Genomic DNA, 24,661 nt, shown 5'->3' with positions numbered 1-24,661 from the left:
ACGTGCTCCCCGGAGAATGACCTCGCGATTACGGACGACAGTTCAACGTTTTTCCTCGGTCCCTGGCGTCTCGTTCTACAGAGTGTCATGAAAGCGTAGGCGCGATGGATATTAATAAACTCGATTTTGGACATCAAAAATCGGATGAAGAAGCTTCGTCTACGAGTTGTAAACCAGTGGCGAATCTTCGTGCGTGTATCCGTGTGTGTATATTGAATATACGTAATTCACATTAATTATATATAATATATATATAATATAAATGAATTATACAGGCTGTTTCGTAACTTGTGGGACTCACTTCGGGAGCTGATTGTACACCTAAAAGTAATGAAAAAGAGTCATATAAATATAAGTCCTATCTGTCTTCGTTTATGAGATATAATGAACTTTATAAACAAAGCAAACTCTACTAAGCTAGTTTTACCAGGGATGGTATATTCAATTTTCATAATAATCATAATTGGGATGAAGAAAACTCACATGTTATTGTGCATTCAAGACATCAACACCAGTTTAGTTTAAACGTATGGGCAGGAATAATTGATAAATTTTTAATTGGANAGGCAATTTTTAAATCAACACTTTGCAAATAAATGGATTGGTCGTGGAGGTCCTATTGCATGGCCTGCTCGTTCTCCGGACTTGAATCCATTAGATTTTCATTTGTGGGAACATTTAAAATCTATCGTATACGCAACATCGATTGAAAATGCTGAAATACTACGAAATAGAATAGAGCAAGGCTTCCGACAAATTCGAGAAACACCAGGAATGATAGAGAGTGTGCAGGCAAATTGTCTTCAAATGCAAGGTGGTCATATTGAGCATCTTTTGTAAAAATAATTATAACAGAAAATTCATTATATTTCATAAACGAAGACAGATAGGACATATATGATTTATTTTTTCATTATTTTTAGGCGTACAATCAGCTCCCGAAATTGGTGCCACAAGTTACGAAATACCCTGTATAATATTTATACAATTATAATATATAATTGAATATATGTAAATAACATTTGTCGAGTTCGAATGGGAGGATAGAAATGAATAGAGAATAATCACAGGTATCGGGGAATTTTATTGAGACTGAGAAGCCTATGGACCCTGTAAATATTCACCGCGTATTTCGCGGTACTCCGTGTACCGAGAACGCCGCGTATCTTCTGACCACTTGAAACTCTGTTTTTAGATAAACAGAAACGGAACATCGAGTTTTTATTCGGAACTCGAAGATTGACGGCGCGCTGTTTGTCTCGACTTGCCATTGAATCGGTCTTGTTTAGCTTGCGTTTAAATTTAATCGACTTTATGGTAATTTCGTCTACCCCACGTTGCTATGCACGCGGTCTCGCATTCGACAAAACATACGGTTTTGTACGTTTCGGATATATCGCGCGTACGTTTCTTGCCATCCCCCGTTGAAACATCGCGTTTGTTGTTTTATTACGATGGATTTTACCGTTGCGAAATCGCTGTCGGCGTTAGTTAAATATCTCTATCTTTTATTACAATTTTTATTACAATTTAGAACGCAAAGCAAAAACAGTTTCTTAAATGAGAAACAATGAAATTTCTTAATTATCATTAGAACACTGCGTTCTAACAGCGACTTTGTGATTCTGGACGCGTGAATGTGATGTTTATATTTCGAATAATGTTAGCTGTTAGTTTTACTATTTCGTTATTTGGATTCACAACTGTTGTAAATTAAATATTAGTAAAATATAATCCAGAACCATAAAGTCGCTGTTAGGCCACAATGTGAGTTTCTTAGTGATTAAGAAACTTTTTTGCCATTTTTTCAAAAGAACCATTAGGTTCCTTGAGAAAATTGTATCTTCGTGATTAGAAGGCTACAGTGTAAGAAAAGAAAATTTTTGACTTTGAAATTCAAGGTCAAAATAAATTTTGCGACAGATTCTTTGCTACAGCCACGGACAAACTTTTCTTTCCACCCTGTACGTTTCTGTTGATGAAACTTGAATAGAGTACCTAACGTTGCAACGTTTCAAACGTTTTGTACATCCGTCGAATATTTTTTCATTTGTCGATTCATGTCTGTTGTCTCGAGTATTAACGAGTTCGTACAATAATAATTACTGTCGTTTAAACCAGAATTAAAGGCTCTTTTTCTCATTGTTTAATCCGACAGTAGCGTGGGTTTGGTTTTAGATAGAAACGCGACGTGTTTTCGATACAAATTTTCACATTTTCGTGCAACCTGTTTCCCCTCGATGCCTTGTCAACATTTCTCTTCGTTTCGCGTCTCCTCGTCAGCGTGCGTCAGTTTGCCCGAGTCAATTTATTTGACACCTACCTTCAATAAATAAAACAGAAGAAGGTTCGCTTCGACGCTCGAGTTATAAAATTATAGAAACACTAATTAAGTACTCCGATGATTATCAACCCCGTTAGATTAATAAAACTAACAACAGAGAACGATAACACGCATAAATACTTTCATAATACTATCGTCTGATGAAGTCTACGCGAGCACACTGGACTTCGCGGATGTTTGTTACACTTTACACATTAATTGACAAACTTTGGCCGCGAGAACAACTTCCAGCAGAACTGAAAAGACAAATGCCCCTAATAAGCAAACGTGTAATTCACCACTCGCTCTGTGTTTTACCAGTATCCTCTCGGTTTTCTTGTCGCGCGTTTAATTGTTACAAGACTCGCGTTTCTAGCCAGCCAATCTAACATTCCTCGTCGTCGCGTCGACACGATCAACTCGCCTCGCCGAATTCGTTCCACGACAGGAGCGAATGTTCCATAATTTATACTGTAACAAATATGGTCGCGTGAATTCGCACCAGCCACACGAGAACACGAAACTCGATTGAATTCTTATTTCTTTTATCTTATTTCGTTTCAATTGTCTATTCGTAAGTAGTAAAGGGTATAACTGCGACAGTGTTAAAAATTTTCCTTATAAATAATGTTTTATTGTCATTTACCGTAAAGTGATCGGAAAGTAAATATTACAAGTGTATTTTGCACGATTAACCGTAACAGATATTAAAAATTTTTTAAGCCGCGATCTGTAATAATAATAAAAAAAAAAAGAAAAGTACATTGTTTTGCACTATTATTTCAGCAATAAACTTTTTCAGCTTTAACGGCTTATTAATATTTGGTAAGCCTATTGCTTTTACGACGTCTGCACTGCGTCTTGGCGTGCTTTCTGCAAGGTGTCGACAGAAATCCGGATAAATTTGATGATGAAAACTGCTCTACATAGTTGGGACAAAATGATGAAAATCGCGCGGGCGGCGAAGGGTTACACTTCAAGTGTATGAATTCTTCGAGAGGCAATCTCCTCCTGCTCTCGGTAAGAAACTACGTATCGAGTGGTTTATCTTTCGACGGATGCTATTTCTCTCTTCGAGCTCCAACACACACCACGGACGGTTACGACTCTCTCCCTCTCTCTCTCTCGCGCGCGCGCGCCGTCGAATCATTCGACGTTCCATAGCAGTTCGTTTTCATCTCTGACTCTGTTTGTTCAGCTACACGGTTTGTTCGCATCTGGCTCGGTCATCTATTATAGGCCAGATATCCATCTGCCATGGGTCTTTGGTCAAACAACAACGGTCCACACGCGTTTCGAATGCGACGAATTTCCAAACGCGTGAGAATCACGTATCGCGGATCGGTAAATATCTCCCGGCGGGGGCAGTTTTATTATCGCAAATGGCGAGGCCCAATTATCGGCAGGAGCAGCGAGTTTACGCAGCAAGCGAGAGATTGTTTGCTGTCGCGGCAACTCTGCTCTGGCATCAGTCAACCGCGCCACGCTCTCTTTCAAACAGCGATACCGGTTGCACGCGAGCGCGCGTTTATTTTGCACCCTCGACCGGCACTGGCTAATGTGCTTTCGAAAGTTCTCCGCCGAGCGGAGAGGCCGGCCGTTCCAATTGGGACGAACATACTTTTAACCAGCCGTGATGGATGCGCGACGGAACAACAAGATTATTGAGGGACCTGCAATTACGCCTGCTCCATCATTTTGAAACTGGCGCCCGGGAAAGCTGATGGAACGGTCTGCCAGAGTTACGCTATGGATGCAGTTCTCTCCTATTAATGGTCTCCTGCAGCGAGAAACGCGGCCCAACTCGCGTGCAACGCGATTACCAAATTGTTTAAAAAGGTTTTACGGGTGTACGTTTGTTCGACAGTCAACGAGCTGTCACCGTACAAACGTACGCTTTCCCGCTTTTGAAAATTGGCTCGAAAAAATAACGGAACTTTTAGCTTTACGTGTTTCTGTGAAAAGAAAGAAAGTGAGTGTACACTCGCACCTCTATTTATGGGGACTATTCGTGGATTCGTTTGACGCGAATGAAAATCATGTAAATAGAGTCTGTTGGTACAATAGAAAACAAGATATTGGAAAGAAAAGGTATATGGAAGGTATAAGTTATAGAAACACATGTTTACTTCACATAGATTGGGAAGAAAGGAAACTAATAACAATGACATTTCAGAAAACAAAAGTAGATTTATTCGGTGTCACTATCGCTACTGTAATTCGAAACTAAAATCATCCTTTTCTTCTCAATTGACACGAACTGGGTGTCCTCGTTGCTTGAATTATTTGAAAGTTCGACTTCATTTTCATTGTTAATTATTTCGGACCACTTGTTCTCAAATTTATCATTTGCCAAGTTTCCATAAATTTGTTGATATCCGCTGCAACACTTCTTTAAATATTGTTGAAATTTTCAGGCTCCAAATAAAGAAAATAAAGTTGACCTAGGGAATTTCGAAACCCCTCGACACACATAAAAAAATTGATACGCCATATTTTGTCTCTGTTGAAACCATACAACTTTTGTATTAGACAATTTTTCATCAGACGCATGATTTAAAAGTTGTGCAAGTATCTTTATATTAGGTCAGAGACTAACTGGCGGCCCAAGAGCCCCTACTTTCCTGATTGCTAGCATTACCCCCTCCACTGTACCGATCTCCCCACTTGCTTGGTAGAAAAATCAACAGTGGGGAGATCGATGCAGTGGAGGGGAAAGTAGGGGCCAGGGCCGCCAGTTAGCCATCTCTGGTCTACAATTTGTATCTTCTAGCCGCATATGTAAATAGTGTTATAATTCAAAAAGAGACACATGTAAAAAAAAAAAAAATGAGGAGAAGGATGTATATTAGCTTCCAGCTTTAGTTCAATTACAAAGGATCCTCCTCGCATTGGAAATCATTTCCTCGTGCAACGCGTGCGTCCTCGACCGTTTTAGCACGCGCGAATTACGAGCGTTACAGTGACGCGCGAAGCGTAATTACCGAAACTTCCGAATATCGGGTCGGCGGATCTACGTTTCACGGTTTCGTGGAGCGAAACTGCTCCTGTATAACGATAGTTTTGATTTAAGGCAGGCTAGTTGGATTATTAACGAGATATCTGTGCGTTTCGTGTTCGCCGCGATATCCGATTCGTCATTCGGATAATACGAGATGCGGGAATGCAAATTTTCCAGAGATTCTGGGCCTCTGCCGATTCAAAATTCAGGATTTTCACACGATAGGAACGATCGTCGTGTGAAAGTTGGGAAAGAATTTGTCAAGTTGCATCCCGTTTGAGAGATGATTAGGCACGACTCGCTGCAGTATATCTGTGTTATAAATTAACGTAAAACAATCGCGTTGAGATAAGTCGAGATCCGACGTTCGATTTAGTTTAGTTGAGAGTTGGACCGAATCCGACGTTTTATCTTGCAGAGTGACTGGCACAGTTTCTTGCCTCGTTTTTTCTTTGTCGTCTTTTTATAGAAAAATTGGGATTTGGCTGCGACTTTATGATTCTGAACGCGTCGGTATCTACTTTGGTCGGTAATTTTCTTATTAGGTTTCATGAACATTTGATTTATCATACTTGTAGCATCAATGTGAGCCTAAATAATGAAACGATAAAATTAACCGTTAACATTATTCGAAATATAAATATTACATTCACGCGTCCTAAGAACGCAGTTTAAAACGATTCAGAAACTTTTTTGCCATTTTTCAAGGGACCTGTTGCGACCTATGACTCTTGGAAAAAGTTTTATCTTCGTGATGAGTAGAGTACAATGGAAAGAAAATTTTTCATCTTGAAATACAAGGTTAAGGTCTAGGTTTTACAGGTTCTCTACGTGTATCTCCGTCAAATCGAAGGCGTGGAATCCACAAATTTTTCTTTCCGTCCAAACGGTCGGTCAATAAACGCGCCTTAACAAACATTTCTCTGTAGCACAAGCGCAAAGTTGCTTCCGGCCGCCGTGTGAAAGCGGTACGCGGCGAGACCACTGCGTTCAAACGCTGTGTAATTGTAAATTTCACCAGCTACGCCTAATGAATTCAAAGTTTCAGGCGCGTTTGAGGCACGTACTACTCGCTGTACAACTAAGTTTTTATGCCCTGTGGATGTTACCTCGATCTTCGTGCAATTGCGTGTGTTCATTTTTTCTTTATCAGACTGACGACATTTTTTTTTTTTTTATTCAAACTCACTTTCGTGACGGAAAGTTAATGGTAGTTAGAAACTGGACATTGATTTCTTTGAGTGGAATCTCGTCGAGCACGAAATTCGCGTTGTTGAACGCTACGCGTTAACTTCGCACCGCGCTAGACAGCTTTTGCTACGCAACTACGAACGAAACGAACGGGGCCATAAAACAGAGTTAATCGCATCAGTCACGGAATTCCCATGAGTGGAAACGAAGGGAACTATGAATTAATCGGCTGAAACTATGGCCGGGCGATTAACTGCAATTAAGAAAAGCAAGGATGGTGGTAGTTAAGCCGGCAACTGGCCCGAAGGAATTTAATTTCGAAACGTTATCAAAGTTTTCTAATAAAATGCCCGGCGGAAGCCGGCTGTTTAAACCTCTCGCCTACATCTGCTCGCCTGGAAAAAGGCAACACTCGGGCGGGAAATTTACGCGGTTGTTTAGTAACAATTATCCCTGTTTATCTCGTCGAAGTATTTCGAGTTTGCCGGGCTGTTAATTTACTTGAAACACATTTATTCCGCTTGGTACGGCAGTAATTGAGCTTGTGAAACGTCAAGTGGGTATTATTTTCATTATTCCCTCTTTTTTTTTTACTTTTATATTTGATTGACACTGTCCGGAGATTGTTTCCTCGGTGGTCATCAGTGATCGGAGTGCTTGAAATACTTTCCGAACGTGTAAAATGAAAAATTTCGAACGTTATATAAAGAAACGAAAAATACACCGTTTAGTATTGAAATGTCTCGTGAGGCGACTCCTGAGAGCGTCATGAAAATCTGGCGTGTAAAACGTACCGGCATTTTATATATACCCATTCTCACGGTAATCGGTTAGATCTTTTTACGAAAGAAATACAGCTACTTGTCAATTGAATACAAGAAACAATGCATAAAGTAACTTATATTAAAGATAACAAATTATTTAATTATAAATCAGATTTTTCATTTTCCTTTTTTTCAACAAGAATTCAACGAATTCAACGAAAGAAAGAACACAGAATTTTGAATGAAACTTTGAAGCCGGACATTTGACCGAGCGATTAGTGTTAAATCGTCCAGTAGAAGCGTCAAATAATCCAGCCGCGAAGCACGTCATCGTTTGTAACTGTTCGTGCAGCGAGAAAATATTCAACATTCGGTCGAAATATTCGAATCAGCGTGTCGCGCGCGAGAGGGCCGGTGCACGGATCATTGAACAAAAATTCTAGCGTGCGGTCTCATGCCGCGTGCATCTAGAGTCAGCGATCGCGATTGAATGCGAACCTCGGTAGTAATTAATCGTTTGATCGTCGTCTTTTGAAAGGAGCATCCGGAGCGTTGGCCTGTAATTGTCCGCGTGTAAAACGATTACGCCGCGCCGCTCGATTGTACCCTCTCTACGTACGTGTGTGTACGTGTGTTAGTGCGTTTGAAAGCTCGCGCCCGGATAATGCAGCCTGGGCCAAGCTCTCTGTAAAACAACCGTAATGTTTAATCAAATAAAATAGAAAAGAGAAAAATACCGAGAGAGAGAGAGAGGAGGGAGAGAGAAAAAAGTGGGGTTCTGTTCGTAAAACGGCTGCAATTAGAGCACACTGTACAGGTCACAATGGCGTAGCGAAACCGATATCAAACGACCGTGTCTAGTCCCCTTATTGTATTCCATTCTAGCGTAGTTGCCCAATTTTACTATTTTACGGGCTACGGGCTACGTATGCACAACGTAGCGAGTGAGAGGGAAATGCAATTTCGGGGGAAATCGCTAAGGGGCCGGAGCGGTGGCTGCGTTAGCTGGTTACGGGTGTAGCTGGTGGTTCATGATGTGGGTCAACCGAACCGTAGGTGGCACACGCATCGCTGCCGGATAAAAGACGGTGCCTCTCGCCGCCCATAAAAACATTTCATCGTTCGACCGCATTTCCCGTTGGTTCCACCGACACAGGTTTGAATCTGCAAAAAAATTTTTTTCCCTCTTCTCGCTTTCGTAACGCGCTTTCACAGCTTTTCGTAGTCGAGTCCACCGAGCTGGCGCTCGTTCCTCTTCTCCTCTGCCTCTCTGTGCCGCTGTTATCAAACCTTCGTGTCGTTCATCTTCGAATGGTGAAACATTGCAAGGGTGTATTGCAAGAATTATACTTTACAGTTTCACAGAACTATTTATTAGAGCAAGATCTGGTAGATACAAAAATATTATAATAGCAGCTTGTATTTGCTGCAGTGCTAAACCACTTCTGAATAGAATAATAATATTAAAGAATTAGTTTCCATTTTTTTTTATCATTGTTATAATTATATTTGTAAAAAGTTTTTGTCATTTAAGATTTTTGATTATAATAGAATTTTTACATGTAATTTTTATTTTATTTATAATTATATATATATATATATATGTAGATATAGATTATGATTATCTTTTACATTTCGAATATTTATAGTATGCGACGGTATTTTGGGATTAGAATAAATTATGAATTTGGTCATCGAGAAATAAGATTTTTAAATTTATTTTAAATGATTGAGTTATAATATTTGCATAATTTATTTGATAATAATAATAATTTATTTGTTTCATTATTTCAAGAAATTCAACATATATAATGATAATTATTTTTCGCGTTTTTGACCAATTCCTAACACTTTGAATTTTGCTAGCGCACACAGGACATGAATCTGTTATTATACAATAGATCTGAATGTTGATGTGTTATCTCCGACAAAATACATACATCGAACACCAAGATGTATTTTACAAAGTTTCTTGTTTCTGCGCTTTTCCCACAAACCTGTTTCAAGCGTGTTTTTTTTTGCTGCACGGAAGATAACGCGGACGCGGAGCGCAAGAAGCAGGGCAGATAATTAATCGGCGCCGAGCGGTTGAATCTCTTGGAATGTAATGCGGTAGAAAATTCGGCCGGGAGGGATATAAAACTGGGGAATTTAATGCACGTTACGTGAACGCCTGGCCAATAAAGTGTCGCGTCGGGCGAAACTTCGCGGATATATGCAACGCGTGCATTGTGCGCGTGCTTTTCATCAGAGACGTTGTTTCTGCTTGGTGCGCATTATCGCGTTGTAATTCGTTATTAAAACGGCGTCGCTCCGATGCGCTGCACACACACACACACACACGGTCCATTAGACAACGTGCGAAAGAAACGAGGACTTTTGCTCTATTAATGTTCGATGATCGAGAATTATTATTGTTATCAACGCTCGGCGGAAACTCAGTGTTTTTTTTTTTTTTTTTCACATGCACGATGGAGGGAACGAATTCGATCAAACACGAGCGTTTGTTGTTTCGATGGGAATAATAATAAATAATTTTACATTTGTGATTTTACACCTCCGATTCGCTTTCCGCGCGGGATCGAAAACAGAAATTCGACGAAATGGAACGGAAATGCGTTTAGTTTTCCTCGCGCAGGGCCGCGATTAATATTTCCTGCTCGAATGAATTTTCATTCTGCAAACACGCAGGGATGAATAATTTTGTAGAAATATTGTACACCGTCATCGAGAATGTATCCTTTCTATAAAAGTATCGTAGCATCGTAGATCATTATCAAGTCATAACTTGTAATTGTAGTTATTACATCTTTAGTTTCATTTAGTTGTAACTTGTAACAGATGGCCTGTAGTGCGAAGAAATGCATGAAAGAGAAAGATAGTACGAATGCAAGCATTTCTTTCTTTTTTCGTTTGTTGAAAAAGCAAAGAGTCGAGCGAATTGCAAAACAGAGTCGATTGGGTTGTGAGAAAGATTCGATCGAGTTAGGAAAGAGTTTATTTGAGTCATGATGCAGCCGCGTATATTCGTTGTTAATCAATTCATTATCTTTAATTTTTAAGTTTAATTATCCATTGTTTAATCACCAGCACTGTTATTGAATAAACATTATTTATAATCTCTGTAGTATCTATTATACTTTGCTTCAACTTCGCGAACGATTCTTAGGTTTCGACGGTCGGGAACTTGGGAGAACGCCTGACGTGGAAACGCGGCAAGAAGTTGAGTGGGAATTTCGGTTAATGCTGTCTTTAGACTCTATTCCCCTTTCTATTCGGTAGAACAAATAATTGGACGGTGCTACGGTAACAGGAAGTTAGTCCGCAATATCGAACAGGTTCTACGACTCGAATAAAATTGTCGTGCCGTCGCAGCGACTGACGTCGCTATTTGCACGAAAATCGTATCGCCGAGACACGCGTCGCATAACTTTCGTTCGTTCCTGTAGTAATACTGAATTCCACCGATTATTCGGCGGTGTAGTTCGTACTTACGTAACACTTCACAGACGCACACCGACTCTTTTGTATAGAGGCAACGCGAGTAACTACGTTTTCTATTAGCACAGGGCCTGGAAAGCACGCTTTTATATTCGTCGTGTACCACTTCAATTTCAAAAGGGCGGGAGAACTGTTTCGCTATTATCAAACTGATGTCATTCCGGTTACGTTACGTGGCACTGTGGTAGCAATTGTGGTAGCATACGCACCGTTACGCAACCCCGAGCGTCGCAACGATACAAATATCGTTGCAATAATACAGAGTGTCGTTCGACAAGGCTGGCTGCAGTTAAAAAAAATAAAAAAAAAAATAAAACGAATAAAAAAAATACATTGTTGGTTACGGTTTCTTCAAAGCGAACCAACATTTTTTTTCTTTTTTTTTTTTTCTACATGAAAGTTGTTGGTCGACATATTTATGAAAGCCCGATTCGAGCGATCAAACGGACAAAGTTGAACGATATTTTCTGACTTTTTTTATATATATTTTTTTTTTTCAAAAACATTAACACCACTTTTGCGAATATGATTGACGCGATGGTTTTACGTTCTGGCTTACGGCCGACAAGTCGCTTTATCGACGAGCCCGTGGAAAATCGCCGCGCCGTTCCATCATTTTTCCAGCCAATAAAGAGAAAGCACGTATTTAGGTGGCGCGTCAGCAATGACAAATTCCCTCGTCCTTAAGTTATTTTCGGTCGCGTCGCGTATTTAATCAGCGTAACGGACGTTCCGCCCTCGGGTAAAAACGCTCGTGTCCAATTGGTAACTGTTAGCTCACACGCGATCAATTTTCTAAGTCGAGCGAACGAGAAACGCGGGGAAACCGATGCGCGACCGGTGCATTACCGATTGCACGGGGATGCGGATTCGTTGCTTCGTTTCCCAAACATATCAATTACCAGGGAACATTCGAAACGACCGAGGTCGAACAACCCGAAATTTAACACCGCCGATTCAAAGGAAATATTAATTCATAATCAGATAATTTATTTGAAAAATCAAAGTAAATTCATTCAATTCTCGCGCGAATATTCAAACTTGGCCAATTGGTCGATATCGTCTTTAATTAATTTGTTGGCGAAGTTTCTCCCTGCCTTTTTCCCTCCGTTCTGTTTTCATGGTATTCAATAACTAGATATCTTGTAAAACATTGTATGTTGTTACGAGAGGGGGGGGGGGGTGCGATACGAAGGGAACGATATTATGTGTGTACAAAGCAAACAGTCGAGACATGTTTGACTGGTGTAATATAGCTAATGCAGGCTTAAAATACAATGCAAACAACGCGTCGTCGAACAAGTCGCAGGAAAAATTCAATTCCCTTCCGTCGTGATATTCGAGGAGATCACCACTCGAGGTAACTTCTTCAATTATTTATTATGGGAAAGAGCGGACTATTATTACTGTAAGAAAGAAATAATACAAATCGGTTTCTTGCGTGATTTAAAATAAATATAAATAAAGTTTGGTAATATTGGAATTAACAAATACTGGAAAAATCCCAATACGGCAAAAGATGTTAATCTTTCACTAGACTCTTTCATGCTACTCTCTACATATATGTATGTACATATATACGTTCTCGCGACTCACTACACTCTGTATCTGTCGTCTCGATATTCTCTCTAGGTCTTCCTAGATATGATCCCTTCACTATATCTGTACATCCTCGAAATCTTCGTCTAAGAAATTTCAGGACTGTCTTCGAAATTTTCTTCTTCTTACGTCTTATTATAGCTGTCACTTTAGGCGTTGATTCAGATATTATACTATTATACATCGTATATGTATACATAAAATGTACATGTTCGTTATAATGATCAGAAAATTATAAAAAGAGAAAGTTCGAGTTTGTTGACTAGATTTCAGAAAGGACAGTCGAGTATAAAAGGTTAAAAGACCTAGGAAGTCAAAAAATTCGCTCGAAATTCTATATTTTTAGTCAAGCATATGTTTTTAACACATGTCATTAAAAGTCTTCCAGCGGAGGGTTACTATCTTACAGAGCGAGCTTCGCTCTTTCGGAACAAAAGTTAGCGTAACGCGTTGGACGAGTTTCGCGCTTCTATTTGCAAATGGCGGCACAGAGACACCATAATACTTCGTATCCAAGTATGAATCGTGCACCTCGAGCTTTCACGAGTCTTTGTCCCTTCAATTTTACAAGGTTGCCCGACACCGCTCGCCGATTCGACGTGCAAGATGCCAGAGCGTCTTGCCTGTGAGTTATTCGCCGATATAAAAATTCCTTCTTCCGCTCGGAATATCCTCGACTATATTACTAACCTGACCAGTCCATGCACATTTTCGAATCGTCGATGCTCGTTTCTTTTCTTCGTTCGATCTCTTAAACGATCGTTTCCCCAAATGACTAAAGAATTTGCGTAACTTTCGAAATTTTCAACCCCGAGTTTCCCCTGATTTGAGAATCTTTGAATTCTCCTCGTCGAGATATCATGTTCTTCGAAGAATCAAAGAAACGATCAGTCTCGGGAGAATTTGAAGTGAAAATTAATTAAGAGGAGAAGAAAATGAAACGCACTGTGCTGGGGGAATTATCTTTTGTTTGATTCTTCATTCTACGAATTTCACGAGATATTCTCGTAAGAATTTCGCAATTGGAGAACCCTGCTGGGGTTAGAATAAGACATATACATGCGCCAGTGACGGGTTATCGGCCTCGGCGTTCTGTTGGCGAAAGTCCACGCGAAATCTCTGCAGAATGCGCGTCGGGAGACAATCGATACAAGACGCGGATCATGAATTCGGTTTTTGGCCAGTCCGTCACAGCCAGCAGTCGCAGTTTATTCCAGTCGTAAATTCGTATTCCGTGCGACTGATTTTTGACTTTTTTACATATTCGAGCGATTCCTCGGATTCGAAGGAAGATCGTTCTCTCTCTCTCTTTCTCTCTCTCTCTCTCTGCTACGGAACGGTGAAGTTGATGCGCAACGCAGCCTCGCATAACTGTTACGTCGATTAATTATGGCGAATGTGTGCACGCTCGACGAGCCGCTGGTTTCGTGGCTCATCTGGCTTGATCGGTCGAAACGATCTTCCCCTCGGTTTCTCTGCGAGGGGAACGTCCGATCCTGAATAACCAAAGGAATAACCGTGGGAAAATCCGGCGTAATTAACGCAAATGGAAATTCGTTGTAATTAACCCCATTTGGGTTAATTACAGATATGGAAACAAAAGCGCGGCGGATTGTGTGTAGAATCTCCGCAACAAGATTCCAGATAAATGCGCGTGACGCGTTCGCTGCAGCCTCTCCTTTCTAAAATTTCGGCTGAAATTTTACCGGGCTCGGTAGGTAGGTAAGAAAATTAAAACACAGGCAACTCTATAATTTACGTGTAAAAAAAGTTGGCAGTATAACAAAATTCACATTAACCTCTTGCTCTGGAATGACGCGCACGTTGGGAATTTTTTGTTCCAAAATTGCAATATTTTCTCAGTTTTAAGTGTATTTAAGTAAAACGAAATAGGCAAAGCAAACAATAAATTTATTACTTTTTAATAATTTCTATCCAATGCTATCATAACGAGTTTAAAAGGAAAGCGACAAATTATTGTATACGGTTCGGCCACTCGTTATGGTCCGCAATCAATTGCCAGTGCAAGCGGTTAACCTCTTGCGCTGGAACGACGTACCACGCACGTCGAAAACTTTTTGTTCCAAAATTGCAATATTTTCTCAATTTAAGTAAAACGAAATAGGCAAAATTAATAAATTTATTACTTAAAATAATAAATTTATTACTTCTCGATAATTTCTATCCAGTGATATCGTACCGACGAGCTCAAAAAGAAAGCGACGAATTACTATGTACGGTTCGGTCACTCGTTATGGTCCGCAATCAGTTGCCAGCGCAAGTGATTAACCACGTCAAGAATTTTTTGTTTCAAAATTGCAATATTTTCTCAGTTTTAAGTGTATTTAAGTAAAAATAGGCAAAGCAAATAATAAATTTATTGCTCTTCAATCATTTCTATCCAATGATATCATAACGAGTTCGAAAGAAAAGCGACGGATTATTGTACATTGTTTGGTCACTCGTTATGGTCCGCAATCAGTTGCCAGCGCAAGTGGTTATAGAGAAATATAAAACATCGAATCCTTGGACCTTCTAGGACCTAGGAAAACTGCCCGAGGACTATAAATGACACTCAGAAGTAAATAATCGGGAATTAAATTCAATTCTATGCGAGCTATCGGGCGAATAGGCAGTGCTTTTGAATAAACGTCGAATTTCACAAGTGTATATTACAATTGTGCAATTGTATAAATTGTGTATGTAGACTGTACGTATTGATCGTAATTGCATGTATTGTACAACTGTAAATGTATATTCTTTACACACGGGATCGTAAATGATAAATTATACCTAGCTGTGATTGTCCGTCACTGTTGTACGATCTTTGATTCTCATTTTTCATCGTCCTCTTCTTCCGCCTCGTCGTTCACTGTTCACGTTGATTAATCGATTCATCGAGATAATCGGCCGCATATTTTGGGTGATGAATCTGACGCGCGATCGAGCGACATTTTTTACAAGCGATCCTCCGTTCGATTTTCACTGGCAAACAGATGAAACTTCTCGGATGAGGCAAAATCGGGGATCTCTCTGTGGCCAGTGCCTGATTATTTTCCACGAACGGAGATTGAACGAACGAAAGCATAATCGTTTCTAAAACATATATCGTACGAAGATAAAAAAGCTTTAATCCTTAATTTCGCGCGATCGTCTCTTTTCGAGAGAATTATTAACAATATTTATCTCGCTATCGAATTTTTGGACACGCCGACAGCACGTACGGTGAAACGTGTTATTTCCATTCTCTCTGGGCGAGTAACTCCGCCGCGAGAGGGGAAGTTTGGAATAGAGAGAAGCGATTCAACGTTATCGTGCGCCGGGCGTTGAGATGCAGACGAGAATGGAAGGGTAGAGAAAGCGCGAGGAACATCTTGCGAAGGGCGATAACGCGTTTTTCAAGCAGAGGAAACATTTGCCAACAAGACGCCCAGTGTCTTTTCCTTTCTCCGTTCGGATGCGTGGGAAACACCTTTGCAAACTCGGTTCTTTCATAAATGGAAGAGAAAATCATTAAGACGAATGCCATGATAGCAAGCGGAGAAAAAGAGGGATCAAAAAGTAATTCAAGTTTCGATTGTGAGAATATAGATTTTGAAATGTCTGTTTCTTTTCATAAGCGTATATTTGAAAAAACGTCGTGTTTTAAATTCTACGCCAGAATTAGAAGAAGACACGATAGAAATTATATCAAAGCGAAGCAAAAATGCAAATTCTGGACACGGGGAAATTTCCAACCTGTAGTTCACAAATTTAATGAGGAAAATAGTGGAGTCAAAGTAAATGTAGCCAATCATCTGTGCTCGATGTTCTTGAAATTTTTAACACTTACTAGATTATGAAATACAGCTTAAAGTTACTGTTAAATATTTAGCATGCGCACTGACACAGAATGCGAATGGACAAATAATTAATATTGGTTTAACCACTTGCGCTGGCAACTGATTGCGGACCGTAACGAGTGACCGAACTGTATACAATAATTCGTCGCTTTCTTTTCCTTTTCGAACTCGTCGGTATGATATAACTGGATCGAAATTATTCAGAAGTAATAAATTTGTTATACTTAAATGTACGTAAAACTGGGAAAATATTACAATTTTGCGACAAAAAATTCTCGACGCCGTGCAATTCAGTGTTTTCATTATTTCGATATATACTTTCTGAGAAATACGCGCTGACGAAAAATGTCGCCATTTCCAGTGTTGGTAGCTCATTGAACTTCTGCCGTATGCTACACGTGCGGTACGTGTCAAAGTCAGCCGTAATCCAAGGGGTTAATCAACTTGTGGCACTCGACTCGAGTAACGTCCTCGTTTGTCGCGCTGCCACGGAAGAGGCTGTAAAAATAACGCGTCGATATCTCGTTACGCGTCAGGGCGTGCCGCGATAATTCCCTGAACGTTCTTCTTGGCTAGCTTGCTATCTCGCTTGATCGAGAAAGAAGCAACGGAGCAAAGCAAGGGAGTGAACCTCGTTACGCGAACAAACGACGTGGATGTAGGTTGAGAGGGAGGGGAAAAAGGAGAGAAAGAAAGACAGAACGAGAATGAGACGAACGATTCGTGTTTGCATAAAAATTTTATGCGCCCGCGGATCTGTGAGAGAGGATCCGCGCGGAGCTTAAGGTACAAGGGCAAAGGAGACTCATTAAAATTCAATCCGCACTCCCGAATGACTCGGGTGTCGGAGCTCCTTCGTCTTCGCCTCTTCTTTCGAACCTCGATTTCATCTACCAAGTGTATATACTCGGTAACCAAGACGCATCCACGCGACCGGTAACCAGCTATTTGTCCGCAAATGTCCGCGTGCGGTTGAATCTGGCTCGCATGGAACTCGAAACGACGGGAATCAATGGGGAATTCGTGACAGAGAGATGACGCCGTTGGTTGGCTGCGTGTATATCCGTGCCGCGTGATATCGTGAGATCACGGACCGAGTTTCGGGTGTGTGTATCGGAAATTTCACGGATGCGTGACAATACGTGTGACCTGCGGCCGGCCATTGAAGACCTGAGGGCCAACTGACGGCCCTGAGAAAAATCAACCGGAGATGAAATTAGCCGATTGACCCGTTCGTTACGCGCTCGATTCAATCTGATTTCTCAACTCCAATTTCGCCTTGGACAACTGGCAACTTGGTTGAGTTCAGCGAACGCCACGGTGCATTCATTTGCCACGGTTATGTCGAGAAAATTGCACATAATTGTACATAATATTACATAAAATTGCACATTCGTTTGATAACATTGCAAATGACTAGCAATGTTTGAAAATCGGCAGGATTGATATGTTCGAAGACCGACAATTGTAGGAAAATTTCGCCAAGCCGATAATTCAACTTATTTAGTAGCCTAAGCCCTACGTAGCCATTTTTTTGCACTTTCTTAGAAGCCGTGATTGTAATAATTCGAGTTCATCGTACTTGGAACTTGAAATTATACCGTTTTTTATTAATTAACCACGCACATCTTGTGTATAGGTATATTTATTAAAGTGTTACACGTTATTTACTTCCAGATTATAAATCATTCTTTAAGACTCTGAAGCTGTTTTATTTTGATATGTTTATATTTCATTTGAAACATTTTATCTTAATACACATGTTTTAAAATAAACTATTTGTGTCTTCTTAATAAAATTTAATGTTTCAAAATTGTTTTAATACCTTCAAATAACGAAGTAGATCTCCTTAGGCACCTGACAAAATTAAACCAGTTGTTCCTAACATTTGTATATATGTACGTATATCATAAGGCGTATACGATCGAACGAAATTCAAGCGTAGAAGATACGCGCGAGCGACTTATGCGACCGACAACGAGCGTCGTTACGACTCAAAAACCAAGTGTCCCAGTCACGTTCACGCGTCGAATTTTTCTTCGAAGAAGCGGACAAACGGCGAGTCAGGCAAAAATACGATCGATAGACTTTCTCTCGATCTGACAGATAAATTTCAATCTCGTTTCGCTGTTACGGGGAGGGAACGCCTGGCCGCGTCGCATCTCCCGTAATAAACCCCCCGAACGCGTGTCTTTGAACTTGCGATTCAATAGGCGACTTTTGAATAATTCATCGATCCACCCGGTATATTCCCCGGTAGATGTTGCGAGAAATATCGGCGGGGTATAAATTTCTCCGCCGGTCCACCGTAATCTTTGAACCGCCGCTTCGATACGAGCGCGCCCCCCGCGAATTTCCATGACGCCGTGACGTCACGCGCTCGGTGAATTGTAATTCTCGATATTTATGATAACGATTCGTCGTTGTTTCGGAATTGGGACCGATTGCCGTGTACGCTCGCGCCTGTACATACATATATCATTGACCGTTCGTTGCTCGTCTATGCATTGGGAAATTTACGAGTGGCGTCTCGGTGAAACGAGTCGCGCCATTTCATGGTGAGCCATGGTTCGCTCCACCAGCAGCGCGGCGGAAAGAATCACGCGGCGGCAGAGAATGATAAATTATGCGGAAATGGGAATTGGCTGCCCCGAGACGGGGAAATTGGTCGGCGATGAGTGTCTTGGAGCACTCACGGCCGAATGCTCGATTCCAAATCCGGGCGGATCCGCGCGATTTTAAATTTTCACCCCTTAATTTCACGTATTTGCGCTCGTGTTCGATCTCGTGCCTCCGTCCAGGAACCTTCGATTCCGAATAACATCACGTTCGGGTTGTTCCATTTGTTCGATTTGTTTGGATCGACGGAGGAAGCCTTGTAACCGGCGTTTCTGTCTGAAAAAAAGACAATTGAATATTGATGAATTCCTTTTTACTTGGACCAGGGAAGAGGGATAAGAATATTGACGTTCAAGCGAGTTGACAGTGTCTTGATTTTTTTCTTTTGTGGTTGTTTAATGGGAGTGTATTTTGAATAATCTCTCAATTTTAATAGAAATTATATTTTATTGTTCGAAATAGAACGAAATGTAAATGTTAATTTAAATATGTATTTATAAAATATTACAAGTATTATTATATTATATTAGTATTATTATAAATTAAATTATATTATATTATATTAGTATTATTATAAATAATACCTATAATACTATTATATATATATATATATATATATATATATATATATATATATATAAAACACTTTACAAATACATATATAAATATTTACATTTTATACCATTATATATATATTGTAGATAGTTAATTAAAAAGATATTGCATCGTACAAAATTGTTTATTTTTTTTATAGTTATATTTTGAATGATCAGTTTTAATACTGTTAAAAATAATATAAAATGTAAAATACTAATTTACACGCTCGTGGAAGAACACGGAGTGTTCGCAAGTTATTCGAAATTGTCGAAAATATTTGTCGCTCCGCGCTAGATAAAAAGAATTCTCTGTGAGCTGAAAATTTCCTTCAACAGGGTAATAAAATTTACAATTTGTCAATATCCCGTTCCCACTGCGCACCTCCTCGCTACTTTGCGCGACAAACGTAAATATAGATGGAGATTTTAATTCACGATGAGAGCCATTGAATTTAAATGCCACGGAAATAAAGCACCGCTCGAAAGCTCTTTTATTCCGCAAGAGAGTTCTGAATTTCATTCTACGTTTTCCAATTTATTATTTCGCGCGAGGTTTTCACCGGGCAAGAGACCAGGTTTTCCTTTGCCCGACGTCTAAATGGAACACACAGGTGTAATTTACTGCAACTCGCTCTCTGACAGACCTCTCTGCACGTGCAGCAGCATTTTCGTTTGCCGATGCGCTCGTTCGTACTGATTAAGAGCGATTATTCGCACTTGATTCACACAAGTCAATGTTTGTCACGTTGTCTCACTCACGATCTATTTTTCAGAATGTGGCAATAATTCTTCATTTTTTAATTAAACGAAACGAGAGCGCGACAAGTTTCGATCGTTTGAAACAAAATCGCACGTAAGTCGAATACGCGCAACCTTTGCTCAAGAAATCGTCAAACTAAAGCGTCACGTTGTTTTATTCGCAATGTATGCATTGCCAAAATGGCAAACAGCGTCGGTCCGCAATGGGATACTCGAACAAGTCGATGGCGCGAGTATCCGCGTGGGGTTTCATCGTTGTTCGTGTAAAAAAAAAAAAAAAAAAAAATACAAAATCCAATCCGCGACTTTGACTTATAACATTTTGTTTTCCTTTTTTAATCTTTTTTCGTTACGTTCGTTTCGCGTTACAATCACCCTGTTATAGATCGCGTTGCGCATCGGAGGATTTCCGGTCGGTGTGGCGAGCACAGTCGCGGATTGAAAATCATTTTTTGGAAACGGGAGATCCACGTGGGAAATAGTAGATTGTATAAACAAAAAGAAAAAAAAAAAAAAGGAAGAGAAAAAAAAACTAAAAAAAAATCACCGTCGAGATATCAGGTAAATACCAGCAGAAAGTTCGGCTCGTAGGTCGAATTAATGAAAAAAAACTTTCTTTCTTTTCTTCGTTTTTTCTATCACGCCCGCGCGTGACTTCAACGCCGCGACCGTGAGATTCCACCTGGGCTATTCACCGGGCTTTATTTTCCTCGGTCGTCGCGTTACGATGCCATAGTTTTTCGCGTTCGTCACGCTGTAGAAAAAAACTATACACGCATCCCGATGCACATTGTTGCGGCCGCGTGTCTGCCTGCATGGAGCGCGCGCGAAAACAGCCTGCAGCTGCAGCCTAGAAAAGAGCGCACCGCGCGTCGTTGCTTTTATTTTCCACCGGTTTTATCCCGCGTTGTTTTACTTATTCTTCGACATTGCCGCGTCTAGCTGGCTGCTGCTCTATGACACCGATTTCTTTCCATCATTCTCTACTTCTTCTTTCTTTAAATCCGTCGTACAGAACGATGAAAGGGATTTTTCTCAGTGGTACGGCTTTTGGAAAACGTTATATATCTCCTATTGAATTGTTCACTGTCTCTTATGTATTGAAATGTACTGAAACTCTGCTGTGTAGTGTAAAAGAATGTGACGTTGGTCACAGAATTAAGGAATTAAACCTTTACACTCCTGTGACTGTCGAGTGTGACTCAACTCTTGTGTTAAATTGCCAAAAAAGAAAAAAAAAAAAAAACTGCAAAATAGTTTGGAGTGCGAAGGATTAATAACACTTTCTTCCGCACGTCGCGATGCAAAAATTAGAAAAGAAGTCCAAGTGACAAAGCATAACGATCACACTCTTGCTCGGCGGTTTCCTCGATACTCGATCGAGGAAACGCTGGGAAGTGAACTTGAATCGGGGGAGGGGCGATGTAGCGAGTCACACCATTAGCTCGTTATCCCCTGTCCTCTTTTCCGTTCGATGACAACAGACGGAACAGAGCGGAAAGGGTATCGACTTCTAATCCGTGGCAGGCCGTTACGGTCGTTACAGTGTCACACCGTGAGAGAAAACGCGAGAATCTCTCTCTCTCTCTGTCCGCGCCAGAGGATATATTCCAGAGCCGGACGCGCGCGAAGGTTTGCGCGGAGCATTTTAATGAACTCGGCATCCCATCTTGTTTTCCAGCGGTGTGAGTCTCAACGGCAGAAGAGAGGCGCAGGCTCCCGTGGGGGGCGCAGGAGGAGGCGGTGGCGTCGGTGGCGCCGGGGGGAGAGACGGTGGGGCGGACCGGAACCGGAAATGGCTGCGAGGTGGCTCCTGCTGGCGCTCCTCGCCGCCCACGCCGCGGCTCTTCCTGATATCATTAGGATAGGTGAGTATCTTTCCAGTCTCCCATCTCCAGTTAAAAAAGGAATCTCTCTCTCTCTGCTTTTCCTCTTTCTCTTTTCTCATTCTTTCTTTGAACCCTTCTTCTTCCCCCCCCCCTCCCCCCTCACTCGTTCGTTTCATTTTCGCTGACAATTTTACCCTTCGGCCACGCGGCAAACGACACCGCAGCAACGAAATTGCAATCGATACGTCGTCGTTTTGCCGAAGCAAGCCCGGGAAAAGACGATACTTCGCAGCGCGCCCGTTTCATTCGTCAAACGGTCCTCGATTAACGCGGATAATCGCCCAATATGATATCAACGGAATTAAATTATTAAGGTTCGTAAGTAACTTATGTTTCTGAGAACAAATTGCAACGATGTATTTGTCAAATTTGTCAGGTCTGAACTCATTAGCAGTAAAATTTGTACAGGATAGAAAGGAAAGTTTATTCGTGGCTTCACAGATGAATTCTACATCTTCAATTCGATTCGGAAATACATATAAAGAACCTGTCGCAAATTTGATTGAATTTTAAGGTCAAATTTTTTTTTTTTTTTGGGTGCATTGTATTCTACTTATCACGAAGATGAAAGTTTTCCGAGAAAACTAATAGTTCTTTTTAACATTGCATGCTAACAGTGACTTTATAATTCTATTTTACATAATTTTCCTGTTAGGTTTCACTAACATTTGATTTATCACAGTTACATAGCATCAGCATAGGTCCAAACAATCAGATAAAACTGGTTCTTAACATCACTTAACTGCGCCATCTGATTATTAAATCATTCTCGATCACTGCAAAATACTTTGAAATGAAGGGAAAAAATTCAATCAAGTTCGAAAGTCTGTCAAAAACTTTTTTACTTCAAAATCAGCTGGATTCTAGATGCCAGAGGCATCAACAATAAATGACAACGAGTAATTGCAAATAATGATGAATATGTAGTAGATTAGAATAGAACTATTATCTGCTTCATTGCGAAATGAATTTGTTTAATTTTTCGAAACGGAAATTATTTATGATTCAGCCGTTGAAATTACCGAGAGTGACTTGTAAATTTTCACTGCACTCGACAAACTTGCGAAATTGAAGTTGCTCCGAATTTCCGTCATTCCGTAATACTTGCCCGACTAACAACGAGCATCGAGATAGGAAAGATCAGTCGCAATCGGAGAAACTTGAAAATGCCGTCGTAGCTGAAAGTGTCGCGTGGCGCGTGTCCCAGACGCGGCGCAAGTAGCAACGCTCGTTGTACAGTCAGACGGGCTGAATCACAAGGTGAAACAACCATTCTTGGGAACGCGAGCAATCGCTGTAGTCCGCGCCAAGTCCGCGTTGAAGCGATAGGTCACGACCGCCTTACAATGAGAAAAGTCTGCCAGAAGCTGAACGCTTGCACAGCCTGACAATGAGAACTGTCGCGCAAACGTTACGCGCGACTTCTCTCTCGTCGATGAATACCCATTGTGCAGCCTCTCTCCCCGCCAAACTCTCCTCCCTGTACTTTTACTTTTCATTTGTTCGTTCGTCACATTGTGTCGTGTTTGTTTTCCCGTGCAGTGCACAACAAATGTCCACTGTCCGACTTTAAAAGTCTGGCGTGGACGCGGCGCGCGATATAACACATATACGTTCGATCGAATGGAACGACGAAAGATTTTCGAATTTTGTTCGCGTTCGCGTTCGGTGACAAAGATTCTTCATAAACTGTCGACAACAAGTCGGCAGTTGGCGAGTTTTTTTAATCAATCGCGGCGGCAATATTAACCCTTTGACTGTTGGCACCTAAAGGTACTTGGTAAATGTATCGTTTGCGATACGATAGAAACTTAAAGACGCTTAAAAATGATTGCACCTTGTGATACTGTAGGCGCTTAAACTTCTAATTACTAACGTCCGATATATAATATCTGAGAAAGCCGAATGTCCGACATATCGACGGTCTCTCTCTCTCTTCTTGTTTTGAGTAGCTTGAGTCTTTATTTGATTTGATTATACTTTGAAAATAATAGGAACTACAATAATTTATATGAAAACATGTGAAATGAAACTTCGCCTGGCGATTTCAATCCGTCCGCTAGCGAAGGGGGATTTAAATACCCCGCCCTTAGAAGATTAATCTACTTTGATCCGCTGACACGGAAAATTTTATCGACCATAATTCCAGCAAATCTCATTTGAACCAGACGTAAATGTATGCCAATTCAACAGTTACATATTCCGTTAGTTAATGTGGTTTATTCTACGGTTATTTCTTTTTTATATCCTTAAAATGAAAAATTGGGATAACAAAATGGTCAGAAATAGTACGTGCAAACATGACACAACGAATGATTCATGTTGTGTATATTCATATTTTGTAGATACGATGTAATTGTTTGATAACTTGGTACAATAATAACGAGAGTATTGCAAAGAGAAAGAATAACTACGTATTTTATTTTTAGAACGTATATTAAATAAGAAATATATATTCTTACACAATGTAAGACACAACGAATTAATTCAACTACTCTCTATGCTCAAACTTTCTTACTTAATTACTTGACAACGACTGTGTGTTTATCTCTTTAGTGACTGTTACATACGTGCCTA

General features: G+C 40.5%; 1 protein-coding gene across 4 annotated transcripts in view; it reads left to right on the top strand.

Moving 5' to 3' along the window:
- Positions 1-24,661, top strand: part of LOC122528818 (glutamate receptor ionotropic, kainate 2) — a 296,492-nt gene that overhangs the window by 61,952 nt on the left and 209,879 nt on the right. For all 4 annotated transcript variants that reach the window (XM_043654346.1, XM_043654347.1, XM_043654345.1 and 1 more), the window contains exon 2: positions 21,877-22,063. In XM_043654346.1, the coding sequence (XP_043510281.1) occupies positions 21,991-22,063 (73 nt within the window). In that variant the 5' untranslated portion in view covers positions 21,877-21,990. The remainder of the gene's footprint in view (positions 1-21,876; positions 22,064-24,661) is intronic.

Source organism: Frieseomelitta varia, unplaced genomic scaffold (assembly GCF_011392965.1).
Source record: "Frieseomelitta varia isolate USP_RPSP 00005682 unplaced genomic scaffold, Fvar_1.2 scaffold_263, whole genome shotgun sequence".
NCBI classification, from domain to species: Eukaryota; Metazoa; Arthropoda; class Insecta; order Hymenoptera; family Apidae; genus Frieseomelitta; species Frieseomelitta varia.
This window is presented reverse-complemented; position numbering and strand designations above follow the sequence as displayed.